The sequence below is a fragment of the Salarias fasciatus genome, chromosome 10 (assembly GCF_902148845.1).
Source record: "Salarias fasciatus chromosome 10, fSalaFa1.1, whole genome shotgun sequence".
Lineage (NCBI taxonomy): Eukaryota > Metazoa > Chordata > Actinopteri > Blenniiformes > Blenniidae > Salarias > Salarias fasciatus.
The window spans coordinates 11,807,460-11,828,979 of record NC_043754.1 but is presented as its reverse complement, the minus strand read 5'-3'; the positions used below and the strand labels follow the sequence as shown (position 1 = coordinate 11,828,979).

At 43.4% G+C, this 21,520-nt stretch overlaps 3 protein-coding genes across 5 annotated transcripts; all 3 read left to right on the top strand.

Annotated features, from left to right (window-relative positions):
• The first annotated feature begins 1,274 nt into the window (after nucleotides 1–1,274).
• On the top strand, nucleotides 1,275–5,723 carry prdx4 (peroxiredoxin 4). Its single transcript, XM_030101847.1, has 7 exons — nucleotides 1,275–1,620; nucleotides 3,222–3,339; nucleotides 3,421–3,537; nucleotides 3,718–3,840; nucleotides 3,949–4,079; nucleotides 5,409–5,443; nucleotides 5,595–5,723. The coding sequence occupies exons 1-7, from the start codon at nucleotides 1,416–1,418 to the stop codon at nucleotides 5,643–5,645; spliced, it is 780 nt and encodes a 259-aa protein (XP_029957707.1). The 5' UTR covers nucleotides 1,275–1,415; the 3' UTR covers nucleotides 5,646–5,723.
• Nucleotides 5,724–6,768: 1,045 nt separating this feature from the next.
• LOC115395270 (diamine acetyltransferase 1) lies at nucleotides 6,769–8,632 on the top strand. Its single transcript, XM_030100733.1, has 6 exons — nucleotides 6,769–7,001; nucleotides 7,136–7,187; nucleotides 7,292–7,372; nucleotides 7,467–7,568; nucleotides 7,675–7,715; nucleotides 7,822–8,632. The coding sequence occupies exons 1-6, from the start codon at nucleotides 6,936–6,938 to the stop codon at nucleotides 7,987–7,989; spliced, it is 510 nt and encodes a 169-aa protein (XP_029956593.1). The 5' UTR covers nucleotides 6,769–6,935; the 3' UTR covers nucleotides 7,990–8,632.
• Nucleotides 8,633–9,940: 1,308 nt separating this feature from the next.
• On the top strand, nucleotides 9,941–21,373 carry LOC115395234 (zinc finger X-chromosomal protein). Of its 3 annotated transcripts, XM_030100672.1 has the most exons (9): nucleotides 9,941–10,316; nucleotides 13,811–13,907; nucleotides 14,136–14,229; nucleotides 14,322–14,450; nucleotides 15,272–15,421; nucleotides 16,434–16,562; nucleotides 16,654–16,788; nucleotides 16,946–17,089; nucleotides 19,177–21,373. In XM_030100672.1, exons 3-9 carry the CDS (start codon nucleotides 14,136–14,138, stop codon nucleotides 20,478–20,480), a joined length of 2,085 nt encoding a protein of 694 aa, XP_029956532.1. In that variant the 5' UTR covers nucleotides 9,941–10,316; nucleotides 13,811–13,907; the 3' UTR covers nucleotides 20,481–21,373. The 3 variants fall into 3 exon arrangements, with proteins under 3 accessions (XP_029956532.1, XP_029956529.1, XP_029956530.1); XM_030100669.1 differs by having other exon boundaries at nucleotides 9,942–10,316; nucleotides 14,136–14,450; XM_030100670.1 differs by lacking the exon at nucleotides 16,654–16,788 and having other exon boundaries at nucleotides 9,944–10,316; nucleotides 14,136–14,450.
• The last annotated feature ends 147 nt before the right edge of the window (nucleotides 21,374–21,520 follow it).

Below are 21,520 nucleotides of genomic sequence, written 5' to 3'. Positions count from 1 at the left end.
ATTGACGGGCTCGCTCTGATCTGTTTTTGCTCAGGAGGAGCCAACTCTTCACCTTGGAGAAAGTTCAATCTACAAATTGTAGTTTCAGAAGCCAATAGCTGCTTTTCCACTCCACAAGAAGAAAACACTGGCTTTGCTTTCTTTTCTTTTAATCTATAGTATTTTGCTAATGACATTTATTAAACAGCTCACAAACCCTGTACCAAAAAAAAAAGATTTGCACAGTTTTTAATAGGTACACACACACTTACAGATGTTTCTTGCAGTGATGAAACATTGGCTGAATTTACATGACTCAATATTTCTTTTAGAAATAATAGTACTGATTATAAAGTAAACCTGACATGAACTAGAATGAAACATTTCAATGTAATCTTGTTGAGAGGAACAATGTTTATTCACACACTGCTCAGCTTGAAATTAAGTACAGTGTTGGTCCTACTTAGCTGTGTTGTTTGAAAGTGAACAACTATAACAATGGTAACATAAATGACTATTAAATCCTGAACCTTTTCAGTGAGGACATTTGGGAGTTTGTCCCATGTTTTCACAAGAGTGACATGTTTGAAAGCAGGAATCATTAGAAAAATGTCAATATTATGAAGCTACGGTCAGGATGTTAACTGAACTGATGAAGCCACTCAGATAAGACATGTGACCAAGACCAGTTGACCTGATTCCACATGGAGTGTGTCTGATAACCCATCGAGGATATTTGGGTCAGACTACCATCCTTTTTAAATGGTTTATGGTTTATGGTAATCCTCCAAGGCTTTCTCAAGCTATGGGAAAACATTGTTTCTGGAAAAGAAAGCTGTGTGCTTTGTAAAATATTTGATTAAACTTGATGAAAATGCACTTGTTTATTTGAAAACAAAACAAATACAGTACGTTTCTCAAAAAAAGATTTGGCACGTGGTTTCAGCCGTATTGATGTTTCGGGAGGGATCTGCACATCAATAGTTCAGAACCCTGATGGACTTGCAGCTGATTTACTGACACGTCTCCTCAGGAAGCAGGAGAGGGAAGAAGACATGTAAATTCTGTGTGAAAGTTCAAAAAAACTCCAAACCTGGAATTGAACCGGGGGTTTTCTTCCTGTGAGACAACAGTGCAGTTTATCCCCCCCATCTATTTTCAATACACATTCTAAGCTGAAATAGTTTGATTTCTCTGTCCTGCTGCTCAGCTGAACTTCATGTCGAACTTTGCCACTAACCTTTAAACTAATTAGCTCCAGGAGATGGCGGTAAAGCGGCCGTCAGGGCGCGAGCTGCGTGAAGAAGAAGAAGAGGAGGAGGAAGCGAGGAAGCAGCTTTCAAACCTGCTGGTAGGAGTGTGCGACGCATTGCCAGGCAGCGAGTACGTGCAGACACACACACACACACACACACACACTCACACACAAAGGAACGATGGAGCGAGTTTTCCAGGCCGGTGTGAAGACGCAGCTGTCACGCGCAGTGCGCGCGGCTCTGCTGCTGCTGTTCTGCGTCCTCACGTCTGCAGAAGAGGCCAAAAACTCCCAGTGCCACAACTACGCCGGAGGACACGTCTACCCCGGGGAGGCTTTCCGTGTGCCGGTGTCCGACCATTCGCTGCACCTCAGCAAAGCCAAGAGTGAGTGTTCTGAGCGCGTGCTGTGGCCGTGCTCCGTAACAATACTGTCGTTTATTTGCAGCCTGAAGCTTCATTCATGCAAAACAACACTGCTGCCTCACTGCAGAAGTCTTTTGGCTTCCAGTCGACTGTGTGAAATAGTTTATTAGGCGCTAACTTGGTGTGTTGGGCCTGACCTGGAGAGGCTCTGCTTTAATAGGACACGTCAGTTTATGCAAAGCTGTGGAACCCGTTTCTCCGCCCACCTGGAACACGACGCGTAGCTCTGATCAATACTGAACACAGACCGCAAACAACTGGACGTCAGCTGTGACACCTATGCCTCAAGTATTTAATTAATTTTTTTTTTTTTTTTTTTGCTGCACTTATTTCCGTATCATATGGCGTTATGAGCATTGAAGACTTTGCCTCGTTCCACAAAGCCTAATTTTGAAATGTTGGTGAACCATCAAGCAGCAGTCCACCGAATTATTTCTACTACTGAGCTGAAAGTGAAGCATTCAGCATTTCATAATGATGTAATCTTTTAAGCAGTTTCATGATAAGGCTGCATAACATCAAGTAATGATGCAATAATGTTGAGTTCTGTAGTGATATCAATTACAGCTAAGGGAAGTGATTAATGATCATGCTAATTAATACCTTTCTGCTTTAAGATTTTTTTTTTCAGTTGATTGAGCTATTTGTGATCATTTTCCTGGGTTTTTGTGCTTCTGCCATGTGGCGCCATTTAGAAAATGATCACTCTTGTCAATAGATTCATGTAATCAAGTTTTTTTTTTTTTTTTCCAAATGCATTTATCACATTTTTCTTTCACATTTCAAATTCTCATTCAGATTAGGGGACCTTCAATCAATGCAAAATCAACAAATGCTGTGCATGTGAAATCATATTTACTTTGTTTAATACTGCAAATGATTTATTTTCTTCATTCACGTTTGTCAGACTTCAACAGACTTTGACTTCAACAACTGTACACTGTACTGAATGTAAATGATGAATGAACATTTGAATCTAAGCTCGTACACAATAAGTGTAAGCAAGTGTCTTCAAGGTGTACTTTGTGTAAGTTTTACAGAAATACACACACTTTGTGGTGAAACACTTTCTAATGGGTATATACTCTAAGATCCTTCAATCCTACTGACTTTGGTTTAATCTTCAATCTGTATTATTGGCCAAGACAAGCCCTGTGTTCTGTTCATGACACCATTGTGTAACAGCTGTAATATTCGTGTAAAAGTGAGTCAGTGAATATGAAAGATCATGGAAAGTACACTGGAGCAGTAAAAGGTGCTGCCTGGGTGTCATCCATTTACATTTCCAACTTTTCTGAGTAAAACAGTCCTGGTTGCAGGTCATGTAACATGCAACATGATTCATTTTAGTCCATCTGAATTTATTTCAACATTTGAAAGTCACTGTAAGTAGGCTGTACACTGTAAAAATGACTGTTTCCAATCAGTACCCATTGTTTTTCTTCAGTTGTTTTCAAAACTTTGAAGCAGCTGAGAGCAGATCATGGATGTTTCCGTTTCACACTTTGAGTTTAGAATAACCCTTTTTTATCTTTCAACGTGTTTTTCCTCTCCTGCTTCAGTTTCAAAGCCTGCACCACACTGGGAGGGAACAGCTGTCATCAACGGAGAATTCAAGGAACTGAAGCTGTCGGACTACAGAGGCAAATATCTTGTGTTTTTCTTCTATCCTCTGGACTTGTAAGTAAGATACCACGCAGAATGTGTTGCTGGATTTGGCATGATATAAAATCCCCTAATGTAATGTTTGTTTGTTTTCAGCACATTTGTCTGCCCGACTGAGATCATTGCCTTCAGTGATCGTGTGCATGAGTTCCGTGCCATCAATACAGAGGTGGTTGCCTGCTCAGTGGACTCCCAGTTCACCCATCTGGCTTGGTAAGATCACTGTGAAAGTTATCCAACTTCAATGGTAAAACATCAGTCTTTAGAATAACTGAGGTCTAACTCATGGTTTTTTTGTTGGTTTGCTTTATTGCTCACAGAATTTCCCTTTTTTTTGGCAGGAACTTTCAGACCAAAGTTTTGTTTTTCAAAGCCTTTTCTTGTTTGTAACAGGATCAATACTCCCAGAAAACAGGGTGGGCTAGGAGAGATGAAAATCCCCTTGTTGTCTGACCTGACTCACCAGATTTCCAAAGACTATGGCGTCTACCTGGAGGACCAGGGGCACACACTGAGGTCTGATTTCACATCATGTACACATCAATCCATTTATTATATGTCCTAACTTAGAATTTTAGCTACCATGAAAAAATGCCAACAGTGAGCCTTGCTTTTTTCTTAAAGAGGTCTGTTCATCATCGATGACAAAGGCGTCCTGAGGCAAATCACCATGAACGATCTCCCTGTGGGAAGATCTGTGGATGAGACCCTGCGGCTGGTCCAGGCCTTCCAGTACACAGATAAACACGGAGAAGGTGAAGGAAGCAAACCATTACATATACCAGGGGTCGGCAATTAGATTTGGCGGCGGGCCACTTTTTTGGGGGGCACTTCAATCGCGGGCCAAGGGGTCTCTGGGCTAGCGGACCGGAGAGCGGAGGGGTGGGGGGCAGCAGTCGTGTTTCACGTGACTGAATTCGTGCAACAAATGACACCATGCCGCACTTAGACGCCCGAGTTTTATCGCTGGTGTGTGAATTCATTCGCGGGACGCGTCACGCTGGAACAAATATGCAACACAGAACATCCTGCAGAAACATCACAGCTCCTCATGACCGTCTCCTGCACAGCAGCAGTGGGCAGGACTCTTCTGATGTTTGTCCCACAGTCCTGTGTGCACCCGGCTTTCTGTGTGTGTGCGCGAGCGCGCATACTGATCGGGTTTTCTTTTTTGTTTTTATGACTGTTTTTACTGTTCAGCACTTTTATGAATGTGATAAGTGCTTTTACAAATAAAGATTGAGATGCTCCGCCTGCCACCGTCGCTGCTCTCCAATTGGCATGAGTAAGTCGGCTCCGGCTGCAGCGAGGCGCCGGCCTCGCCTCTGGCTGCATACTGCGCTCCACCGTCTTCTGCAGGAGCTGCGCCCGGACGGCCGGTTCCAGCGCTGCTTCAGGCTGACCCGGTTTCCACCAGAAGTGGTGAACAATTGAGATCGCGCACGCCGCTCGCCCTGGCATCATGCCAACTGTTCTGCGTGGTCGGAGCCCTGCTGCCCTGCGTCAGCACGTCCATGAAGACCTCCACACTGACAGTCTGTCCTGGCGCAAATTCGCTCTTTCAACCAACTCCAGCGACTAGCAATGGAGTGGCGGGCAGCAGCGAGTGGCAGTGCAAGTCGACGGGCGCGCGGATTTTTCCCTGGAAACGCTCGCCGCCCGCCGCGCACTCACTTGCGCTCTATGTTCACGAGACGAGGCGCCACTCCTCTTTATTTTTCAGTGACAAACCGGAAACCACAACTAAACAACACATCTTTCAAAGATTGTCTATTGCAACACAATGACAGATATCGCACTCCAACAGGGGTGCGTGCGTCCGCTGGAGGGCCCGGGGTAATGCGTGGGTTTGTGCGCGCGCGTGTTGGAATCCTCTCGCGGGCCGGATTGAACGGTTCAGCGGGCCACATTTGGCCCGCGGGCTGCTAATTGCTGACCCCTGACATATACTGTATTTCATGCTGGAATCAGTTATATTTTTTTTCACCCTCTCTGCGACAAGGAAGGGGCACATGGAATCTTTTCTTGTTGGATAGTTTGGCCTGTTTTAAGTGCTTACTGGGATTATTTTGTTTCTTTCACAGTATGCCCAGCAGGATGGAAGCCAGGCAGTGACACAGTAAGTATGACTGGAAGGATATTTAAGTTTTATTTTTATTTTTTTTATGAGGCTTCACATAAACTGGTTGATTGCATGTCTAGAGGACAAGATATACTTCCTCGTTGATAATGTTTGTTTTTTTTTTGTTTGTTTTTTTTTCCTCCCGCAGATCATTCCCGACCCTTCGGGCAAGCTGAAGTATTTTGATAAATCAAACTGATCTGAGTTCCTGTCTTCCAAGTGTGTGAAGTCCAGCACCTGCTCCATGTTCAAATAAAACTTCTTTTCCTAAACTGTTGACTCGGGTCTTTTCTGTAATCTCATCTTCCTGGTTGACTACCAGGCAGATTTGTGGTTATTATGAAACACTTGTTTTAGTTTCATACGTTCCCCAACTTGCTGAACTAGTTTCCATAATGAGGAAATTAATGTAATCAGTAACTACTAATGTAATCACAACCATGTTTGAAGACATTATTCACTTTCCTATGGGAACAAACTGGCAGCTCGACCCATGAATTGTCGGGAGGAAGTCGCTCTGACGACCACAGGCCAAAAACACGTGCAGCGGGGAGTGGCCTGTACACAGACATCAGTATGTCGGTAAACCACACATACGCAGCTGGATGTGAGTCAGCTGCTCCAGATAAAGAAATGAAAGTGGTGTAATGTCTGATCTGATACGGCTTTGCTCTGGTTATGGAGTGGTGTGGCGATAACAGCTTCATATTTGGGAAAAGAAACTCAGCACTTTGTTTATGCTTGAATCAATCATTTTGAAGTTAAACTACGACATATTGGAAAGTAATGCAACTTCCTGATTAGACAAAAGAATACTAGAGGGCAGCAGGGTTTACATTGATTCAGAGTTAAACAAGTCTAAGGAAAACAAGAAAAGAGAAGTCTTTGTGTTGTTTAGCATAATGGCCCTTTACAAAATAAACAAAGCCCCAGTTACTTACAAACAAGATAGCATATCAGCGATTCACCAAATCAGTAAGCTTTTGTGATTTGATCTGTGTGTCTGTGTGTGTGTGTCTGTGTGTGTGTGTGTGTGTGTGTGTGTGTGTGTGTCCTGAAAATGTAACACCAGCCTAAAGCTATTGTATTTTAAACATTTACTTCAAACCTTGGACTTGCGTTTTCTTCCATTCTCTCGTCATGTGTTGTTATTCAGGCCAGGTTAATGTTCACCTTTTTAACAGCATTCAAATGAAGTTCAGTGACGGACATAAAGATAAGGAGTCGACGAAGGACAAAAATAACAGGATGTACAAAGCCTTGTGTCCATATATAGATAAGTGTGTGGTTCACTCCCTCCTGGAAGGCATAAAAGGGAAGTTTCCAGAGGTCCGGTTTCACACTGAGGCAGACACAAACTCGGTTTATGCTGTGTGTTCTTTTTCTTTTTCGGGGGGAAAACTCCTGACTAGCGAATGAGGAAACAAATTTTGCTCATATTCACATTTAGAGGACTAGTGAGCAAAGGGAAAAAGGGCAAAAAAAGAAAATGGACAAGTTCATATTAAGGAAGGCTGAACCAAAGGATGTACCCGATATCTTGCGACTCATAAAGGTAAGCCGGAAAGTGACGCTTACTTTGAAAATAAGTAGATCATTGGGGTGTTTGGTGGAAAGTCCTTTTTTTCTCAGGTAATGAAGTATACTTCCAGCTAAAAGCCTTGGTTTTTCTTTCCTTTTGTTTTTAAGGAACTGGCTAAGTTTGAAGAGATGGAGGAAAAGGTCCTGCTGACAGAGAAAGGTACTTCACTTCTACTTCCTTAATAATCAAGTCTGATGTTTATTATGTCTATGTTTACCGGGATTTTGAGAAAATACGTCATTAAGTCAATGTCCCTCTTGTAGAGCTACTTGAGGATGGATTTGGAGATCATCCATTCTACCACTGCTTAGTTGCTGAGGTCCCAAAGGATCAGGACTCAGAAGGTAAACACACCAAGTTTCTTCAGGACTATTTGAAATCCCTCACAGCTCATACTGTTTGAATTACGTTCTGAACTTTAAGTGTTTTTTCCTTCAGGCTACTCGGTCGTTGGTTTTGCCATGTACTACTTCACCTACGACCCTTGGATTGGGAAGCTTCTGTACCTGGAGGACTTCTTTGTCATGGAGGAGTGCAGGGGTAAGGCTGTTAAAAGTTAATACCTAACTGGGAACAATGCTCCCTGAGGTGAAGCGTTTCACAATCCCTGTTGTAATTGCTTTGTGTACATTTAATCTTTCACCAGGCCTTGGGATTGGTTCACAGATCATGAAGGTCCTGAGCGAGGTAAGGCCGCTTGGGGAAAAAAACAGAAACATTTCCACTGAGGTTCGATCATTTCCTGTGTGAGCTGACTTTTTCCTTTGTGTTTCTGTGTTTTTCTTTCCACTAGACGGCAGTGAAGACCCGCTGCAGCAGCATGCATTTCATCGTGGCGGAAAACAACACCAAGTCTATCGAGTTCTACAAGAGGAGAGGAGCGGCTGACCTCTCCTCTGAGGAGGGCTGGCGTCTCTTTGAGATTGACAAGAATGATCTGCTGAAAATGACCGCCAAATAAGAACTCACCCATCTCTGACTGACTCACTGTAATAATCTAGTGTCGTTTGGTCAGTATTAATGAATAAATCCACTAATAAACTGTTACTTTTGGCAAAAAGCATATCTGACACATTCACCTCTAGTTAGATTTGGACTGACCTCATGCTGTTTGATGAAAAACTGCTGAGATTTTGAGAATTGTATGATTTTAACATGGTGTACTGCTTCCAGAAACTTTTTTATACTTGAGATCAAATGAATTTTTTTTTGTTATATTTCTGTTTTTTTAAACATAATCATCACAAATAATTTTTCTGTGATTCCTTGTTGACTCAAATAATAATTCACACAAATTTTGCATTACTTATATCAAATGTAATCCAATGAATGCATTTAATGTTTTCTGACTGAAATAATGCCTGAGATTCTATTATTAAACACTAACACATCCTTATAATTGTATTAATATCTTAGAGTGCTGTTTATTTTTTTCTAAATCTAATAAAAGTAGAGCTATTATTAAGATTAAATGCCTTGAATTAGTTTACATCCATGTATTTCTTTGAATTGTTTATATGTTAGGAGATGATTATTACTGTATGTTGTATAAACTGTCTCATCAATAAAACACTTCCTCCTTGAAGAACAGTGGCTTTTATGGTTCAACACTGCGTAAACCTGACTACTGATTATTAAATATTAAAAAACAAGACAAAAACTCGTTTTTGGAAGAATTTTGCTTTTTCAAAACTTTGGGGAAGTGATTTGAATTCAAAGTGAGGGTCTTTCTGCTCAGAGTTTGCACGTTCTCCTTGTGCCTGGTTCAGTGGTCTGGCTAAAGAAAATCACCTGTGCTATATGTATTTGTGGTGGACTAGTGACATGTTGACGGTGAACAGTGGGGGTCTTGTCTAGTCCCTTACAGTCCAAACACATGCATGTTAGCAGAACTGATGTTTTTACATTGATATCCATCACGTTCTCTTCTTCACCTCTTTTATGGAAAAGTCCTCGAGTAAAGAGAGCAAAAAACAAGGCAAAAATCAACTAATCTGATATTTTTAGAAGCAAAAAAGACAAGACAGGCCAAGAGTACCAACAATTTTGTGCAGCACTTTGTAATTTATAACTCTGAATCGCAGAGCTTTTTGATTAGTCATTTCAATTGGAGTAAGATTTTGTAAATGAACTGAAATTCATTTGAATTCCACTGAAAAATTAACAGATCAATATGCTGCAGGCTGCCTGTTGATCAGGAAAAAGCTTGTCTCTGTGAAATATGATTAATGTAGACATCTCACCTTGTGCTTTTGCCTCATTGTGAGAAGGTACCGCCTGCTTCACACCAAGGTTGGGCTTGAGGGCCTGTCTGAGTTGAGTTTGTACTTTGATATGACTAGATTTGAGTCTCTCTCCCTCTCTCTGTGTGTAATTGTCGTGTTGTTTGCCCTGTGAGCCACTGATGGCCTGTCCTGGGTGTATATGGTTGATACCTGCCTTCATCCAGTCAGCTGGGATTGGTTCTCAAGCTGTATAAAGTGGTTTTAGAATGATGTTTACTCAATTAAAACCATTATCAACGAAGCAAAACACTAAAAGTAATTTAAAGTTAACTTGATCTCATTAATCAAATATGAAATTTTAATTTTACAAACAAATATAAATACTCTTTCAAATTCACTCCTGCTTAAAAGTGTAGTACCTTTGAGTTCAATCAGTCAAAAATCGAGATTTATTGTGTTGTAATTTTTTTCTTCTTCATGAAAAGTGATTAAAAGTCAGTTTTTGACAGTGTTGGGGAAAGATGAGTGGATTCAGAGCAGAAACCCTGAGTTGTGGATCAAACTGCAGCAGTGCTTGGCTTCTTCATTCACAAGTAATCGCGCTCCGGAGGTCCTCACACTCTAATCGCTTTATTTGTCCGTCTCGCCGCAGCCGTTTGGGGAACCGAAGCAGCCCTCTGCTCATTTCCTACCCAGCCTGACTTGAATAAAGCCCACGGTGCCGCCGCGGCGCTCGGATCATGGCCTGTTCGGTGCCTGTCGGGGTGATTTCCACGACCCTTCCGCATTTTCCTGCCGCTCTCGGGCTGTGACGTGTCGTGCTGACGGCGGCCTCGGAGCTGGAGGAGCGGGGGGCTGTAGCACGACGAGATCTGGCTCCGAGACGTCCTGCTTTGCTTTCAGCGGTGCTCCAGAAACAACCCCTAACCCCTCCTTCTCTGCTCCTCTCCGGCCCGCCCAAATAACACAAAATTCCCGACTGAATCCAGCCCGAGTCTGGGGGAACCGGGCGGCCTGGGGACGCCGAGGAGCGGACGGAGGCCATCCCTGCAGCGCAAATCTGGTACGCGGGGCTTTTCATTGCTTCCGTTTTCGGAGCCGTGTTTGCATTCGTGTGTATCCTCGGCCCTTTGTTTTTGCATGCACGTAGTGATTAAATTTATTTCTTTATTCTCGCTGCGAGGCCGCAGAGGGTTGGGCCTTTTCTTCTCAGGCCCGGGCCTCAATAGAGGCCGTAATTGGCAGATCTGGCCCTGGCGATTAGCTAGCCGCTCTCCCGGCATTAAGTAGCTCAGTGCCCGTTACGCGTTGTTCCTCACTGCAGGTTTTCTCCGGTATAAAAGTGACCACGCACTGTGGCCTTCTTTTAAACCGTATTAATGATTTAAAATCGCAGAGGACTTAAAATAAATGCTAAAATTAGCCATTGATGAGACGGGAAGCTAACAAAATGGCGGACGCAGGAGCGATGAGAAGTAGTTGCGTGTGTGTATGTATGTGTGTGTGTGTGTGTGGTTCACCCTCCTCCCGCTAGCAGGCTACACCACTGCACACCTAACGCGGCCCTGCGTCTTTGTTGTGTGTGTTTTTTATCCACATGCATGCAGGCGGGCGCACACAGCCTGTGTGTTTGTGCGCTGACAGCCGGTTCAGCCCGTTGCACCGGAGCTAGACGGCGGATGCTCGGAGGAGTTCCGCTGTTCGCCTCGGACGTCGGGTTTTGTGCCGTTTGGCTCGCGCGGATGAGCTGCCCTGTTGGTCCGGTTATCCGGGCAGGGTGTGATGTGTTCGTGGTGTCTTTCAGCACCCTGATGGGACTCCTCTCCTCACATCCTTGTCATCTTTTTTCCCCCACCTGGAGGTGGTGGGGGATGGTGTTCGGTAGCTGGTACCCCGGCTGCACCGCCTGCCTCCCTGTTTACATCCCCGCATCTCATGCATTGTTTCCGAGAGAGATTTTTATCTCACCTTGATCTCCGAGCTGGAGTTGCTACCAGTCATTTTGTATTTAGTTTGATGTTGTCCTCCTCAAGTGTTTAGATGGACATGGTATGTTTGCAGCCGGTCATTTTATTTCTGTTAATGCAGCAGAAACAAGCTAACACTAATGCATAGACTACTTTAGAGTCTCCTAAGAGAAATCTGGTGCAGTAACAGTTTTTCTCCAATACTCACTAGGATGAGACTTGCAAAGTTTGTCTTTGTAAATTTCCTGCTCATGAGGAATTGTTGGGTTTCTCCTTTGTAAAATGCTTTCAAATAACTGTTGTATTTGGAGCTGTATAGATAAAGTTGAACTGAATAAAATCCAAAAAAAAAAAAAAAAAAAGGAACACAATAAAACATGGCATTGTATGCAGAAACATTTTAAAGTTAATCTAATCCTGATGCCTTGTGAGCTATTGATTTAAAATCTGGGTTTTGTTAGGTAGTGTTGGATACTGAACAGTTTTTAACACCAACTGGAGTGAGACACTTTTTGTCTTTGATAAACATTTAAATGAAGCTTTACTTAAACTTAGGCTGAAGTGAGTAGGGATGCACAGTCCTTTAGTATTTGCACTTCATGAAATCAAATTGATAACTTTAATTTTCTATTTTTTGGTTATGTCACAGCAGCCAGTATCCTAATATGAATTAAAGTATCCTGATTATACGTTTGATATCAACTTGCAACATATGAATGTATTTACATGCAGCCCATAGAGTCCTGGATATAGCCCGATGAATGTGATAAATAATATCAGTTACATCTATTCTTCTGGTTTCCAACAGTCACTGAATACATCCTTCGGCTTATTAAAAAACATCAAATTCTCCAGAAGTTAATCAGGCTAATGCTGCCATTGTTTTTGCTCTTAGGCACATTGCTTGGAGCTCACATTTTCTGGATGTAAAGTAAACAGCAGCCTGTTCATACAAGGGAGAGGAAACTTTGATTGTGAGAGCCTCAAAAATGTTATCCTTACTTACCAAACACCACTCTGTTTGGAGTCATGACCACTAATTCGATGAAAATTGCGAGTAATTTAGCTTCATAGCCCTGTTTACAATTGGACTGTGGTAAAAAATGAATTTTCTCTTCTCATAAGCTATGAAACCAGTAATCTTTTTTTTTTTTTTTTTAGAAATTTGCTCACAGACTGCCAAAGATACTAATAGAGGCTGCCATGCTACCATGTGTGATGTGGTGATGTGTGTATAGATAGCTGAGAATAATGCAGAGAAATGATGAAGTATACCAAAAAATATAACAAGTGGATACTTGAAAATCCATTCATACATTTTACTGGAATCAATAATGTGTTGCCTTCTTTAAACAAAAATCAGATTCCTCACACTTACAATATCCAGATGACCCACAAGAAGACTAAAATCGACTAATTAGTTATGGTAAAGCAGTGAGCCTCTGAGTATAACTAAAGTGATTAGTATTCATTCGGTTAGATCAGCAGAAATCCTAATTTTCAGCATTACGTGAAAGCCAGTACTGGCAGATGAATTATGTGGCAATTAACTAACTAATCATACTTTATTGATCTCCATGGGGAAAATTTCTTTACCAGACTAACCCATTGGTAGCCGGTGGAGGTCAAGGATCTTACTCGGGAGCCAAAAAGTTAGTGGCCTGTCCACTATGGGGACAGGATGCTCAATCTCAAGCCTGCTTCTCCAGCCTCTGGGCCACCACTCACCTTTTATCTCCTTCAGACCAGCACCATTCGCACACATACCTGCAGATAAAAGTCTTTAGTGGGTGAAAGTGTGTTGTAATATTTGATAGGGACACTTGGGCTGCTCCCGATCGCTGATTGGATCTCCTACCATCTATTTAACCATCAGATTTGTCTACATACATCAGATAACTGCGTCATTCTGACCTCAACAAACTGCACATGACAGTAAGATTTGTGATAAATACGAGCAGTACAGCAGTCATGTCTTTGTTCCCGAGGATTGCTTTTCAACCTTGCTCTTCCTTTTGCCCCTAACTTAAACCAGCTGTGACTGGGTCGTGTTTGTTGTTGCTTCGTCTTCTTCTTTGGCTTCAGGTCTTTGTAGCGCACGGGGCATTTGCAGCAGCAGGGCTCCATCGGATTGGCCAGAAATGTCAACATGTAGAACATGAATGCACACAGTGCAGGGAAAGCTAGTTCACTGAAATTTAGTCTCTTCTGCTTCATGTGGACGTTGATACTATGCTTATTTCACATGAAAATAATTGAAAGCACTTTGATGGCTTGAAACACCTGCTATGACATTCGCTTGTGAGGAATCAATTTCATTTATGAACCTCTTAAGTTACTCGTTTGTGCAGAATAACATTGAAAGACATTAAGTGATACATATTGCATTATAATGTTCAATTAATCAGTGTGAGCTGCAGCGCATGAGTCCAGTCGTTGTGACAAACTGTTTTAAAACAAAGGGTTGCGCGGTGCATCGCAACCACATTTTTATATGAAAATGGAGCGGTAACTTAGTTCTCGTGTTCAGCTTTGTTTACACTTGTTTAGTTGGCAGAGATTTAATCCTGTTGTTTGTTTTGTTTTTCAGCTCTCCAGTAACAAATGCAGTGCGAGGACAATGGATGAAGATGTCACCCGGCTTGCAATACATTCTGAAGAGCCTAAAATAATCTTACACGGATCGGGTAATAGATCTTGTCAATGTTTGTTCATTTTACAGTTTTAAATGGCTAATTTAAGTTTAATAAGTTGAGGTGTTAAAGTTTTAACAATGAGAGATTTTGTGGTCTTCGGGGAAAGTTTGTTTCACTTTTGCATAATTTCAGGTTGGAAACATTTATCACAAAACATAAAGAATCTTCTCTGCCGTTGACCTTGACCTCTGATTAACTTGGTAATCCTGCTTCTTCCAGATGAGGGTGGTGCCGGTGGGCAGGAGTTTGTTGTGGAGCTTCAAGAGACTGTGTTGGTGTCAGAAGGCGAGGGGGAAGGCATGGCGGTTCACAGGTTTGCCCCGGACGAGCTAGTCATCCAGGATGCTGTAGAGGATGTGGTTTCTGAGTATGTGCACTGCGATGAAGATGAAGATGTTGCTGTAGAAACCTGTGTGATGGCCCTGGAAGGCGAGGAGGAAGGCGTTGCCATGGGAGACATCCCTGAAGATGGGCTGGACCCAGAGCAACAGGAAGATGACCAAGATGGCTGTGGAGATTATTTAATGATATCTTGTAAGTTTACAGCTCAGGTCAGCAGTTACACACACTCTGTGTGTATTTCTGCTGCGACAAAATGTTGGATCGATTTGAACGGGATTTCTATGACAATTTGAAAGATAGTTTGCGATAAGTTGTAGGAGTGAGAAAGTGTGAATTAATTAATCTAAATGAACATTTAATCTCTGATGTTCTTCATTTAACTTTAACTGCTTTTTATAACAACAGCTACAGTTATTCTGAAATGAACGGATTCATTCATATTTTCAGTGACTAAAGTATTGTAACTTTGTTCTTTGAAGAATTGCTTTCTATACATTATCCCTTCTGATGTGTCTGATGAAAGATCCTGATATTTATTTAATTCAGTCAACAGTCACTCTCAAGGACCCGACTCTTATTATGAAACACACAGTAGACACATGTACTTGTTCCTTCCTTTAATTTCTGACAGATGAATTTGTGAAACTTTGTCTAGGCTCTTAATGTCTTTGGATTCTTCTTTGTGCTGTAAATGGCGCATATGTGTTGAAACATGACGTGTTCGAACTTCACGACTGTTCATTATGTTTGAAATGGTGAAACTTAAACATACTCTGCTGTCGCTTTTTTTTTTTTTTTTGATAATGGAACTGAAGTGTTGATAACCAGTAAATTTTATCATTTAATGTTTCACTGAACATCAGAACAAGTCCGGTAATGTTTAGTTGTTGCTGGTAATCATGATGGACTTCCTGCAAAGCAGCATTACCGTGCGTTTGTCAGATTCTACTCTCGTCGCTCCTGAAGCCTGAAAGCTTTTTAAGGCATTTAAAGCTGCGTGTCCTCCTCACCAGTGGATGAAGCTGGTAAAATGGTGTCTGAAGATGGAACAGAGGTAACGGTGGAGGGAGCCGTGGAGGATCAAGAAGTGGAGAAAGATGAGGACGGACAGGAGGTCATTAAGGTGTACATCTTTAAGGCCGACTCCGGGGAGGATGACATGGGTGAGTCACAGTCGACCTTTAGCGTCTTCACACACTGAATATAAGCCATGAATAAACCAACTCAAAAATACTTGGAGTTTGTGTCACATTCCCTGGTCATAAATGTCTGTCATAATAATGTGCTCATACTGGTGTTATCCCATCAGCATCTCAGTTTCTTTTTAAGACTTGTTAATTGATGTAGCATCTGAGTTTTGGAGGGAAACTGTCTAATAAAAAAAAAAAGACAAAACTCTACAAACCATCTGCTATTAGCTTCTTGATAAACTCATGGGCTGCGTCTAGGATGTGTAACTTCTGCTGTAACGAGCAGCAACCGCGGATGCCTTAATAAGACGGTCGCTATGGAAACCAGCAGATGAGTAACGCTGGCTGTGTCGCACACTTTCTGTATTTCACCTGTGATGTAACATGCTCCAACACGGCTAATTCTAATCACACCCCACAACTGATTATTCACTCGCTGTCACTTGAATTGATGTTGACTGCACCAGTGTTGTAACTTGTGTGTCAAGTGTGAGATCTCCTGAAGATCGTGAAGTACTTGAACTGCAGCGAGATCTTTTTTTTTTTTTTTTTTTTCTTTGTGCATGCGGGGAGTTTTAACTCAAACCATCTGACATACAAAAAGCAAAGCATTAGCAACCATCGTAATGGTCTGAGAAGAAACAGAGCGACAAATCAGTGCGATTTCATTACTGCAGTATGGCTTTTATTCTGGTCCAAGTTCCGTTCAGCTGAACAGTTTGACGATCAGGAGAATTTCGTTTTCCGTCTGCAGGACCTGTTTAAACAATGTGATGTGAAAATGCTTGAAAGTAACTGAAGATTTTGCCAATTTGATCCTCAAACATTCGTTAAATAGTTTTCGTGTCTGGAATTTAGCTTTGTGAGCCTTGATCAGACCCTGGAAGAAGATTAAAAGTTGAGCTGTTTTCAGCTTGTTAAAGTGTTTTGTGGCTCCTTTGTCAAAAAATAATGAATTGGATTGGTTTTTTTTTCTTTCTTTCAGGGGAATCTGTGGACATCAGTGATGGAGACACGGAGAGCGTGGCGCTGACGGAGTCCACTGGCCAGGCGCTCAGAGAGAAGATGGTTTACATGTCGGTGGGAGACTCTCATCACAATCAAGGAAACCACGGTAGGTGGCGCGGACCACCGAGCGGGGATCGCTGTCATGAAACTGACTGTCAGTCCTGTTTTGGTTTTGTACATGTTGGGCTCATCTACAGGTGGGCCCAAGGTGACTGATGAGGTATATATGGAGGTGGTGGTAGGAGGTGAAGAGCCTGTAACTCACGACCGCTCGTATGACAGCGTGTCTCTAAGCAAGGACTTCATGCCTGTGGCCTGGGCCGCTGCTTATGGTCAGCACCCTTGTCTATTAAATTGCTTTTAAACCCACACTGGAAGCATCACCTGTGCATCAACCACGTCTCTGCGCGCCTTTGCTTCAGCTGTGCGCCCGTTCGGTGCCGTCGGTCTTAGTGCTAAACGCCGCCTGTCGCCCCCCCCCACCCACAGGTGGAGATGACGGCGAGAGCTGCGAGAACCGAAACGGCGCCGCCAGCGCGCTGCTGCACATCGACGAGTCCGACGGGGTCGACGAGCTCAACAGACAGCGGACCAAAAGCAGGCGGCGGTCGGAGCCTCGGCAGGTTCAGACAGGTGAGTCCTTACACCTCAGGCCCGGACTGCAGAGTGAGATAAACGTGTCTGGTGTCACTTCTTTATCTGGCTTTACTTTCCCTGGTATCCTCAAATTAGCGGTGTTATAAACTCCATACCTGAACCCGAGCTTTGTGTGTGTCCACATAAAAAGGGAGCAGTTTATTTCATGTTGATCATTACATACTTTAGGAAATCTCAGCAAGACTTGGTTTACAAGTGGGTCCGCACTTCTGCAGCTGCCAAAAGATGCAAAGAATGCTGGGAAAAATTGCATTCTGTATAAATGTAATAGATTTCAAATGTTTTTTTTTTTCATTCATTGACAAAAGAGAAAAAGCAATTCAATCCAAAAGTTCTCAAAGTTATGGAGTGGTTGATAGGTTTACTGAAATCTGTGAATATAAAGTGTGTTCAGTAAGTGTGGAAGTTTTAGTCTTGTTCTTTTCTTTGAAAACTGATGTGATCAGATTTGGCGTTCTCTTTGCGACTCAGTGACCAGTGAAACCATGTAGGCGGACGTGTGACAGACGCTGGTTGAAGAATGAGATCCATCCCACAGGAGTGTGTGCTCCTGCCACACACTACTCGAGCTCCTCTTTGTTTATTTCAACGTTCAGTCAACCAGCCACCACCAACAATAGTAAAAATAATTTTTGAAAAAAAAAGCATCTTGGCTTTGGCAGAGAAGATTTGGTAAAATTTTCTTCGACCCAACATAAACACTCAGCTCTGCTGCTCAACTTGCAAATACGTTTTGCTTTACAAATGTGGCTTCATTTGAAAGGGAAATGAATGGGCGTTCCAGTCGTGTAAGATTAGAAGTTGCTGGCTGCGTCGTCTGCCCCACTCACTGTTTGGACACCTGGACAAACAGGTGCTGATTGGCCAGTACGCTCTGTTTTATACTCACTGAGCAGGTTTTCATGGCAGCAGAGCTCGATAAACCAGACCAGAGCTCTGGTCTGAATGTCTGAGTTTTCATGATATCCCAAATCTGCTGCAGTATATGTCTGACAGTTTCTTAGTGTTTTGTGTCAGTGGATCATGAGCAGAATGAGACCACAGTAAAGTGACTTTTAGATTTGCCCTCTAACCTTCATTCATTACAAGATATTGAACAAAGAAACTTGAGTTTTAAGTGTTCTTTTCAAACAGAAAAATACTGCACCGGTTTTCCACTTCTGAATATCCATCTAGAAATAATCTGAGACAGAGATCCTTTTAACTGGTGGCTTTGAGTTGAGGTGATTGTTGCTCACAGCGTGTTCCTGTGTGACCTGTGATTTTGTCTCGACGGCTGTAATTTTTGTCCTGTTCCACCGTCTTATCAGGAGTTTATAGTGTTTGTCTGGTCGAACGGTCAAATCAGCTGTTTGATAAGCAAACCTACATATCGTGCTCGTTTGTCCGCTTCATAACAAAGCCTCTCTATGAAGTAGAAAGTTGATATTACAATTGTTGCACAGGATAACTTGACTGAGAAAAATGTTTTCTGGTATAAAATAGGTCTTATTTCTGCTTTAGTACCATCACACCTTTATCAATATGTTTTCAGTGAAAGTTGTAGAATTCCCTAATTGAGCATGTTGTTAGTCTTGTACACACAGTTTATGTTAAACCTGATATGCTTACATGTCATTTCTTCAACGTTATTATCAGTTATGTGACGTGATTTCTTATTTAATCACCACATTGGTCGAAAGACAAACTGACCCTGATTATGAAACTACTTTCCTCCTACAGTTTTAGAAGAAAAGCCTCAGTAGATCAAGTCTTGTTTTCATGAAGTCTTCAATTTTATCTCTTAAGATAAATATACTACGAACATGGAATCAAAATAACATTTTGAATTAACAACCGAGCGTCCATGGACCTGATCCAGCATGTTTCTTATTTGTGACGCAAGAGGACCCCAAAATAAACAAAGAAAGAAAAAGCCTGTTTCCTATTCAGACCGATACCACACATTATTGGGTTGTTTTTTTATTGAAACGGCATCAGAGGTTATAAAGTCACACTTCTTTTCACATCCATGTATTAATTTTGTTTCCCCTCCTTTTTTTTCCCCCTCCTCCTCTCTCCAGCCATCATCATCGGTCCGTACGGCCAGCCGCTGACCGTTTACCCCTGCATGCTCTGTGGCAAGAAGTTCAAGTCCCGGGGCTTCCTGAAGCGCCACACCAAGAACCACCACCAGGACGTCCTGACCCGGAAGAAGTACCAGTGCACCGACTGCGACTTCACCACCAACAAGAAGGCCAGCCTCCACAACCACATGGAGGTGCACGCCCTCAGCAGCAAGGCGCCCTTCGAGTGCGAGATGTGCGGCAAGGAGTTCCACCAGCAGGCGGCGCTGTTCTCCCACAGACTGCAGCACCACCACAGGGAGCCCAAGAGCCAGCAGCCTCCGCAGCCCACCAAGATGCACAAATGCAAATTCTGTGACTATGAGACTGCGGAGCAAGGGCTGCTCAACCGCCACTTGCTGGCCGTCCACAGTAAAAGCTTCCCGCACATCTGCGTGGAGTGCGGGAAAGGCTTCCGCCACCCCTCCGAGCTGAAGAAACACATGCGCACGCACACCGGCGAGAAGCCTTACTCCTGCCTGTACTGCGACTACAAGTCGGCCGACTCGTCGAATCTCAAAACGCACATCAAGACGAAGCATAGCAAAGAGATGCCGTACAAGTGCGAGCGCTGCTTCCAGACCTTCGCGGAGGAGGAGGAGCTGATGCAGCACGGATTGACTCACGAGGAGAATAAGACCCACCATTGTGCCCACTGTGATCACAAGAGTTCCAACTCCAGCGACCTGAAGCGCCACATCATATCCGTTCACACCAAGGACTATCCACACAAATGTGCCGTCTGCGGGAAGGGCTTCCACCGGCCGTCGGAACTCAAGAAGCACTCCGTGTCCCACCGCACCAAGAAGCTCCACCAGTGCCGGCACTGCAACTTCAAGATCGCGGACCCTTTTGTTCTCAGCCGCCACATCTTGTCGATCCACACGAAGGAGCAGCAGCAGGCCTCACCGGAGAAGAGCGAGCCTAAGAGGACAGAGACCCACACTCCCGTCGCCACGCCCAAAAAGTCCGCGCCCAGCGCGTCGAGCGGCTCGGGCCCGCCCGCCCGGGTCAGCGCCGCCAGCCTGGCCAGCAGCGTGACTGTCGTTATCGGCAAGGGACAGAAGGAGCGGAGGATTTATCAGTGCCAGTATTGCGACTACAGCACCGGGGACGCCTCCGGCTTCAAGCGGCACGTGATCTCCATCCACACCAAGGACTACCCGCACCGCTGCGAGATCTGCTCCAAAGGCTTCCGCCGGCCCTCGGAGAAGAACCAGCATATCATGCGCCACCACAAGGACGTGGTGCAGGCGGATTGACTCTGACCGAGCGAATAAATAAAAAAACAAAAAAAACAAAACTGTGCCACAACAACGAAACAATGTTGAAGCATCCCCCCACCCCCTCCCCCCTCCCAGTACGACACAGCTCACCCCCAAACGGTGTGATGTTTGTTGCACTTAGTCCATTCTGTTGTTTTCCTCTTTTCGCTCCTCGGCCTAATGTTTGTTCAGACGTGTAAACACATGTACATAACATGAACGTTCCATCGAAGAGTTAGCAGCCAAGCCCCCCCCCACCCTCCCACCGTAGACTTGCACTTTTAACTGCATGTCCCTTGCTGGTGACAGTGTGCATGGCAGATTGTGCAGACGTCTCTTTGTAGATACACACGTTTTGATTTTTTTTTTTTTTTTTTGCAGGTAGCAATCACTTCTCAATCACAATGGTCCTAATTATGTCTTAAAACTGAAGTGTAACTTTAAAAAAAAGAAAAAAGAAAAACAAGTTTGCGTCATTTTGTTGAAATGTACTTAACACTGCAGTATGAGTTAGCAACGTGTTGCCAGTAGCACTTGGTTGAAGGGTGTGTGTGTGTTTGAGTGAGAGAGTGTGTATGTGAGAGAGAGAGAGAGTGTGAGGGACAAAAAAAAAAAAAGCTGTTGTGCTTCCTGGTGCTCTGACCCCACCACTCTGTAACATAATACTTTTTGTTGTGTTCCCAGCGACACAAAGCCGTCGGACGTTGAGCAGAGACGGAATCCGTCTGTCGGGGTCCATTTTCATAAACCGACACAAAACACACCGTGGATAAAGAAAGCGGAGGTGCCATGGTTACGAATACAAATTCACTTGCTCATGAATCGCGATACGTTCCAATACCCCCCCCCCCCCTTGCTTGATGATCCCATTTGTTTTCCTCTTACTCTCAGTCTGTTCAGAACAAGTGCCCAAAGCAGTGGAGACGAATCCCCAGCCGACAGTATTTTAACCCATTCATGCTACCTGCAGAGCAAAATCCCATCAATTTGAAACAGCAGATTCTTTGTGATGAAGAAGAAATGTACATCTGTTTTTT

Excerpts from the sequence above, each read along its gene's own strand:
- prdx4 (XM_030101847.1), top strand. The coding sequence starts at position 1,416 with ATGGAGCGAGTTTTCCAGGCCGGTGTGAAGACGCAGCTGTCACGCGCA. Across the intron at positions 1,621-3,221 it reads GCACCTCAGCAAAGCCAAGA|TTTCAAAGCCTGCACCACAC; the intron begins GTGAGTGTTCTG and ends CTCCTGCTTCAG. Across the intron at positions 5,444-5,594 it reads GGAAGCCAGGCAGTGACACA|ATCATTCCCGACCCTTCGGG; the intron begins GTAAGTATGACT and ends TTCCTCCCGCAG.
- LOC115395270 (XM_030100733.1), top strand. The coding sequence starts at position 6,936 with ATGGACAAGTTCATATTAAGGAAGGCTGAACCAAAGGATGTACCCGAT. Across the intron at positions 7,188-7,291 it reads GGTCCTGCTGACAGAGAAAG|AGCTACTTGAGGATGGATTT; the intron begins GTACTTCACTTC and ends TCCCTCTTGTAG. Across the intron at positions 7,373-7,466 it reads AAAGGATCAGGACTCAGAAG|GCTACTCGGTCGTTGGTTTT; the intron begins GTAAACACACCA and ends TTTTTCCTTCAG.
- LOC115395234 (XM_030100669.1), top strand. The coding sequence starts at position 13,841 with ATGGATGAAGATGTCACCCGGCTTGCAATACATTCTGAAGAGCCTAAA. Across the intron at positions 14,451-15,271 it reads AGATTATTTAATGATATCTT|TGGATGAAGCTGGTAAAATG; the intron begins GTAAGTTTACAG and ends CCTCCTCACCAG. Across the intron at positions 17,090-19,176 it reads GCCTCGGCAGGTTCAGACAG|CCATCATCATCGGTCCGTAC; the intron begins GTGAGTCCTTAC and ends TCCTCTCTCCAG.